This window comes from Montipora capricornis, chromosome 9 (genome assembly GCF_036669925.1).
Source record: "Montipora capricornis isolate CH-2021 chromosome 9, ASM3666992v2, whole genome shotgun sequence".
Classification (NCBI taxonomy): Eukaryota; Metazoa; Cnidaria; class Anthozoa; order Scleractinia; family Acroporidae; genus Montipora; species Montipora capricornis.
This window is the reverse complement of record NC_090891.1, coordinates 42,689,479-42,697,293: the sequence shown is the minus strand read 5'-3', so window position 1 is coordinate 42,697,293 and position 7,815 is coordinate 42,689,479. Positions and strand designations below refer to the sequence as shown.

The window sequence follows — 7,815 nt, the reverse complement described above, 5'->3', positions numbered from 1 at the left end:
GTTGTTATCAAGATAATTACATTTCATTTGTCAATTTTTTAGAACAGCCAATCACAAAACCCGATTTTGAACCTTGGTGTTACTCATCGTGGGAAATTTGAAAATCGGCGACCACTTCTGATAGCAAACCATGGCGGAATTGGAAAATGAGCAGTATTTTCTTAAAGAAGGATTACTTCGATTAAAGGAAGAAAACGAGGCACTGCAAAAGGATTTAGAATTAGCTGGAGAATTGGGCAAAAGTCTCCTTGAAAATAACCACGAATTGGAGAGAAAACTCGATGAAGTCAACTCGGAGTACGTTTGTTCACTGGAAAAAATCGAGGTAAATTGAGCAAAAATAAATGTGTTATTTAGTATTGTGGATTTTTTAGGAATTGATGTTTCACAGATTGTTCTCCTCTCTTACAGGAACTTAAACAAGACAATCACACCTTGCGAACTCGGTTAGATACTGAAGTTCGCACGAACTCAAACCACACACACGAATTGGAGGATTTGAAAGAAAAACTTCGGAAGGAATTTGAAGGAAAGGAAAAATCACAACAACTTACGACGGAAAAAAAGATCAACGATCTGAGAAAGGAGATCGAATCTTTGCAGAATGATGCTAGCAAACACGCAATGGTTGAAAATCAACTGCAAGAGAAGATAAAAAAACAAGAGGAAATGCTAAGAAAAGCGCATCAAAGCAACGAGGAGCTGCAAAAGAAGGGAATGTCGAGACTGGAGAACGTTGAGGAATACATCAATCTTGCCTCGGAACTGAAGGAAGAAAGAGACGTTTTGATGATGAAGATAGCAGACTACGAAGATAATCAAGAGAGGATTGCTTTCGACCGAAACACGCTGAAGGAAAGATTTGAGCATTTGGAAGAGGAATTACAAGAGAAGACACGGCAAGCTCATACATGGTTTAACTGTTTGCAGGCAAGTAGAAAACAAGCTGGCCTCGGTTGTTCAAAAGGTGGATAACGCTTTCCACCAGATAAATCACTATCCAGCGGATAAACACTAGCAAAACCAATTGAGTTATCCAGCAGATAGTGATTTGGATAGTGCTAATTTCCACCCTTTGAACAACTGAGGCTTGGTGAATAACTTTGTATGCATCCTCTGTTCGGGTAGACAAGGTTGACCAATGTCATCAAAATTCTACCTTTCCCTTTTGGGCTAAACATTAGCTCTGCTATAAATGCCATTATGACAACCAAAAGTGAGATAACCTGTGTTCCTTTTTAACTTTCATGACACTACCAACATTGTGAAGTAACCTCATTTTCTCTCTATTAGAGATGATTGGCTTAAAGTCTGGACAAGACTACTGTCCTGGCATGACTAAATGTTCTCCGCTGGTTTCCATCCGATTAATCTCCTCCTTCAGTTATTGATACTTTATCCATTTCCACCTTGCACCTCCGTTCAAATCTCGACAAAGTAAGCACTAGGGAGGGAAGTGCGTCACCTTGTGGTTAGGTTGCTATAAAGTTCCCAGGTGTTCCCAGGTGTTCCCAGGTGTTTCCAGGGTGCTGGAGTTCCCGGATTTTAGCTCTGTTTTGACCACCAGTTGAAGTTGTCCAGTGGCTGGTCCTCATTCGACTTCTTAGCTGTTCTGCATACTGGTTAGCTTCCCATAAGTTGCCTTTTGTGATCCATATATTCTGAAAAACTTTTGCTTGTTTCACTTACCAGTATTTGTTTTCTTAACGCTGAAAAGCCCCTAAGGGAGTGGTTGAGTAATAATAATAATAATAATAATAATAATAATAATTGTCGTGGCTAATCGCCGTCGCAAAGTACAGCAACGATGCAGCTCAACAAGGTCGAACCGAAAGCATGCAATGGTACCTGACAGGCAGCCGCTATATGGCCCATGTGTGACCTTGGAGCACAGCTTACAGCCAGCTGGAATAAGCTGTATGTTGGTTTTTGATGAGGGGGGAAAACCGGAGAACCCAGAGAAAACCCTCGAAGCAGAGAAGAGAACCAACACAAACTCAACCCACTTGTGACGTCGCGTCCGGGAATCAAACCTGGGCCACATTGGTGGGAGGCGAGTGCTCTCACCACTGCACCACCCCTGCTCCTGAGTAAACTTATATTTTAATTTTTATCTTTTTGTTTTTCAATGAGATACCAACCACCATTCAATTCGACTGCACCACCCCTATTCCTTTCCATTGCTTCAGTCTCAAAATTAGCTTTTTTCGCAAAAGATGGAAGTCAAAACCATTTACAATTCAAGTATGGCTACTGTTAACAACATCTAAGTCCATTGAAAAACTATGAACCCTTTAACCTTTCCTCACCTAAGAGTCACTCATAGATTTTACCCTCAGTCTAACCCCAGATGATTTTACTCCTCGATTGAGGGCACTTTAAGTGCGAAAGGGTCAAAGGTTCACAAGATGAACACAAATGTGAAAATCAGGCAAATAAGTCTCTCTTTTCCAGACTTTTTTTTGTGGAATATCCTAATGGGCGCATAGTCTTTTAATGGACATAGATGTTGTTAACCGTTAATCCCTGATTCATCCCCCATTGACGAGTAAAATCATCTGGCATTAAACAGAGAAAACAATTGTCACTATTAGGAAGGAAAGAAGGATTGCTCTTGACTTTGAGACAGAATGGCCCCCACAGCTGAACCAAAGGATTGAGGTCTCATGATTTATGAGTCAAATGGTCAATGAGTCATGAGTCAATGAGACTCACAGTCAATATAGCAATAATTTATTGATTAAGCCTAAGCCCTTGTTTCAGTGATTAGGCCTAAGCACTCTCTGAAATTTTAGATTTCATTTTATGGGTTAGGGTAACTCTTTGACTCATTGCATTGACTCATAAATACTTGATACCCCAAAGGATCGCACTTACATGTAAATGCTAAGTCATGTTTCTTCTAAACAGGAAGCTCGCCTGGAGGCTGGTGAATTCAAAGCTGAGCTGGAGAACCTCAAGGCTGAAAATGCAAGGCGAAACTTTGGAAAACAAGGAAATTCTTTGTTTGGAGAGGTTTGTTGTCAGTTTATGAAGCTTGAAACGAAAGCAAAGTTGGTGACCTTTTGCACTCTTAAATTTAATGTTCTTTATGTTGTTTATAGGTTGAAGACAGGCGATTGGAACTTGAAAAGAAATATGGGAGTTTACAAGCAAGGCACGAAAACATGGTCAAAATACACAACATGACAAAACAGCATTTGCAGAGGCTGAAGGTTCGAGTTTTTGGTTCAATTGGGTTACCTGTGGTATTTTTTTGTCTGCCAAAGTAGTGGATGCTAGAGACAGTGTTATTAGGCCGAGAAGTTTAAACATTTTTAAGCGCGCGCAAAAAAAATCGTATTTCACAGACTTGATTGGTCATAACTTTGTTTTAGAATCAGGTGGCAACCCTTCTTCAAGTGAAGAGCTGTCACGCGGATGCGTCTCAGATTCAAAGACTGACCCACGCTTTGGTGCAAAAAGAAGGAGAGATTAAAATATTGAACGCGAAAATCTCAACACTGGAAAAAGAAAAGGTATTGCTTAGTGTTGTTACAACGGGTAACTTAATATGTGAGATTCTCTACCGGATTTTTTAGGTCCTTTGAAAGGATAATTGCCAGTGAGTCATTAACGTCATTAGCCCTAACGTGGGTTATAATTAAACCTCATGTACACCGCTGAACTCAACTTTCATCTTTAAGGCTTCCGCAAACGAGGAAATATTCTCGCCAAAGCAATTGTTTCCCGGTTTGCGGCCTCAGGAAACGTTGTGGAAGCAAAATTTGCTTCCCGGAGAAAAAAATGTTTCTGAGTTTTTCAAGAAACATTTTGCTTCCTCGGAAAATGTTTCTGAGTTTGCGCGCCTGGGAAACATTTTGGGAAACACGGTTTTCACAGCAATTTATTTATGTTTCCTTGTTTGCAAGGGGCATAACGTTACCCCAGCTAAAGAATTGTTAGTGCTAAAGAACAAGCTATCGAAACACCGTAATTGACGACTTTGGCGGCAGGAAATATTGTTAAAGGTTGCCCAGGTAACCCGTGGTCTTGACCGGGATAGCGCAACGCTTCTTCTTCGAAACTCCCCAAACTCCAGAAGCAGACAAGGCGAACTTTCTTTGTTTAGGGGGAACGAGAGTAGGGCTATCGGTTTTCATTTGTGTTTTGTTCGCAAGGAACTGAGAACTGTAATTAAATGACGAGCTTTGGCTGTTAAAATTGTGACTAAATCTAAGTTCTGCGGGTAGCTATATGTTTCCTCAGTCAAGCCAGTCCCAAGTTCTTCTAATTCAAAAGTTTGGTTTTATCAACGGAGTTGATAATGTAAATTGACCACCGTACAGAGATTCTAAAAGCTGACGTTTCGAGCGTTAGCCCTTCGTCAGAGCGACGAACTGCTGACGCTCGAAACGTCAGCTTTTAGAATCTCTGTACGGGGGTCAACTTACATTATCAACTCCGTTGATAAAACCAAACTTTTGTATACTACTTTCCCACCGACGCAGCACCACAGTTTCTTTAGAAACTACCCCCTTCTTCCAATTCAAGCCGATTTTGGGGGAAGCGATTTCGAGATAAGCTACACAAGAATAACGTGATGGAATGGCACGTAAACTCTGCCTAGTTTTCGTTGCAGGAAGGGAAACTTATGGTACGATGTCAACCACATTTTCTTGCAGGAAGGAAACAATATGAGCGACCGTTTAATGGAGTTTCACGACGCTTTTTCTGAATTTGGAGACAAAAAGGACTACGTCAATTTCCTTCAGTTACAACTGGAAGATTCCAAGTAAGGGTTGTTCGAAGTAGTCTGTTTGAGAGTTACATCAGAGACTTTAAGATGTACGACGACGACTTGGACAAAAACGCCACAAAGAAGTAACATCATTAGTTTAAAGAGGAACAATAGTCGTGCTGCACGTGCGGAACGTGCGGCACGCGTTTCAGCTAATATTTTTCTGGTGCTCAAACTCTGACCAAACTTTGAAGTTTTAACTACGACGCGCGCATACAAATACGAATCTTTTATTCTCTCTTCTTGTCTGCAGTTCACAATTCTTACTCTGAAACCGGTCGGTCTTAGGATACTTCTCCCACGTTTACGACCCAAACGAGATAGAATAATCGTGTAAGACTTACGAATGTACAAAGTTATATTTTAAGGTGACGTTTTCGTTGACGTCACCGTCGTAGATCTTAAAGTCCTCCCTCACCCCCCCCCCCCCAAAAAAAAGGTGTTGAGCATAGACAGCAGTCTGCCTTTTGAAATTTGCCGTTTCACGTAAACGCAATGCGAATGTCGCTCCACATCTCAAACAATCAAACGCGTTTCCCACGTTAAGTGGCTGCCACTTGTATTTGCTTTTCGTCATGATTTTCTCAATAGCTGGTATGTGTCTGTTGTGATTGGCTAAAATGCGGAAAGCAAAGTAAAGGAAAAGAAAGGAAAGGAACTTTATTTAAAGTGTCTAATAATCTTCTAGGACTGGAGATCTAATTGTGGACACTGTAAACTGAAATCAACAAATTAACGCAAATACAATCAAATGTTGGCTTTTGAGGAAAGGGGAAAGCCGGAGTACCTGGGGAAATACCTCTCGGTGCAGAGAATATATGACGCCGAGCCTCAAACCCGGGCTGCATTAGTGGGAGGCGAGTGCTGTCACCACTGCGCCATCCCTGAAACTCGGGTTTAATTCAATTGAAATGAGCCCTAATTTAATGCATTTTATTTTTTTTATTATAGAAAGACCGTGTCAGATTTAAATAAAGAATTGCAAACGAAAACTTTGCTGCAGCTAGCAGAGACCGATAGGCTTCGCCATACGGAACACCAACTCCACGCTTCTGAGTCTAAAGTGGAACGACTTAACAGTGAAAACATCAAGCTGAGACTTAAAGTTGACGACCTAAGAATGAAACTGCAAACCCGTAAGTATATACAATGCCATGAAAACGGTCTTTTCCTCTTGGAGGGAGGACCGTGCAGCGAACGCACACTTTCAAAACGTCTACTGAGATCACGGCTACTTTAAAATGTTGTTTCAATGTCACTTGACTTGCTTTGGTGTTCCATCGCCACCCAGCCCCGCTACTCTTAAATTTTCGTAAATTTTAGCGCCAATTTTCTAACCGATGAGACGCAAAAGCAACCATCACTTTTCCCGCGCTTTGAGTAAATTGCATGAAATCGCTTTGAATTCTGATTGGTTCATCGCACCATGCCTTCTTGTTTTGCAAAACGAAAACAAACGTTTTGTTTTGACATATTTTCTGTGATGAGCTGAAAGAAAATAACGTACAAGCCTCAGCCCTTGGCAATGTTGTTTGCGGTTTGTGTGTGTGACTAGTTGACTATCCTCTCAGTACAGTTTTGTTATTGCTTTTCACACTTTTTCAAGACGCACAGAAGACGAATCCACAAAATTCAACTCAGACCGAACAACAAGCTAATGCGTCTATGAGGAAGACAAAATCGGCCGCTGAGCTGAACAACAGCAGGAAAGCAATCAGTCTAAAACAACCAGTATTGAAGGAGAAAGAAGAGGAAATTATTGCTCCGAAAGTTAAAGCTATGAAGAAGGAACCAGCGACTATAAAGCCAAAAACAAAACAAGTCACTTCATCGCAACCCACAGAGGAACTGAAAAGCGAAGAACAAGGGCAATCATCTGAACATTTGACTAACGGCAAAGGAAGAAGCAACCTTGTTACTCCACGAGTGAAATCAGAGGCTGGCGATTATGTTAATTTAAGCATACCGCGCATTTCACCGTTGTTGAATATGAACGGCTTTGAAAAGGAAATCAAGATTGCAGAGCCTCAAAGCGAAAGAAAGACCAGAGTCCGCTTCAGTACGAGCGCAGCAAGCGATGGTGATTTGTCGGAGAGTCGTGGCACAATGGAAACGGAGGCATTCGCGAAGCCGAAAGATCAACAGAAAGAGAACTTCATTCCCGAGGTGAGACAACCTTTTTTTCGCACTGTGAGCCTCTCTATGATTCATAATCCTCGGGTAACTTCGGGACGGGAAGAAGAAATTCCGGGCAAGTTCGGGACCAGGAAAGGTTAAAAAGGCGACTCGCCGGGCATGGAACTTTAACGTCCCTGCATTTTTGAGGATATGATTTTAGCATCCCGAACTTTACCATAGCTCGTACGATAATTTCAGCTTTTCAAAATCAATGCCTCTGTTTGACATGATCCTTTTCCAACAGCAATTTTGCACAAGTTTGTTTGCAAGGCCCACCTTTAAATGCCGTAAATTTTCAAGTCTCGGAAACAATGACGCGCACAAACCCTTTCTGTCATAAGGGAAATACCACATTCACTAAGAAAATCGGCTATTCACCTCGGTAAATTCCCTCTAGCCTACTTAGCTTGCGGGCTTAATGAACGAGTGCGATAATAGAAAATCGTATGAACACGAGTGCATTTCGTGTTTATGGGCACGAGTGATATTTTGAAAGTTTTCAAAACTGCCAAAGCGTCAGGCTAGTGTAATTTTATGACTTTCAAAACATACACGCGTGCCTATAAATCACGAAAGGCGCGAGCAAGTTCATACGATTGTTTATTTATTATATACTCAAGAAAATTACTCCATCTTTGTGTTTCCACCTCAAAGTTCCGTAGTGCACTCTAAAACCTATTTACGCATTCGTCATTGACCAATCAGAAACGCGACATTCTGTTCAGTGTATGGCAAGAATACTGCTGATCATTTTTATAGCACACTACATTCTCGGACATGGGGCGTGTTCAATTCAGGCTAAATTGTTTCGAGTTATCTCTGCTATTATTTTATTCTGTTTTGCAGGATAGCTACTC

At 41.3% G+C, this 7,815-nt stretch overlaps 1 protein-coding gene across 1 annotated transcript in view; it reads left to right on the top strand.

The window, feature by feature from the left end:
- Positions 1 to 97: 97 nt before the first annotated feature.
- LOC138015228 (protein Spindly-like) overlaps positions 98 to 7,815 on the top strand; it is an 8,016-nt gene continuing 298 nt past the window's right edge. Inside the window, exons 1-9 of the mRNA XM_068862193.1 lie at positions 98 to 325; positions 412 to 930; positions 2,911 to 3,015; positions 3,105 to 3,215; positions 3,378 to 3,518; positions 4,665 to 4,774; positions 5,732 to 5,916; positions 6,387 to 6,946; positions 7,805 to 7,815. The exon at positions 7,805 to 7,815 is cut by the window's right edge and continues 298 nt beyond it. Coding sequence (XP_068718294.1) covers positions 131 to 325; positions 412 to 930; positions 2,911 to 3,015; positions 3,105 to 3,215; positions 3,378 to 3,518; positions 4,665 to 4,774; positions 5,732 to 5,916; positions 6,387 to 6,946; positions 7,805 to 7,815 — 1,937 coding nt within the window. The 5' untranslated portion in view covers positions 98 to 130. The remainder of the gene's footprint in view (positions 326 to 411; positions 931 to 2,910; positions 3,016 to 3,104; positions 3,216 to 3,377; positions 3,519 to 4,664; positions 4,775 to 5,731; positions 5,917 to 6,386; positions 6,947 to 7,804) is intronic.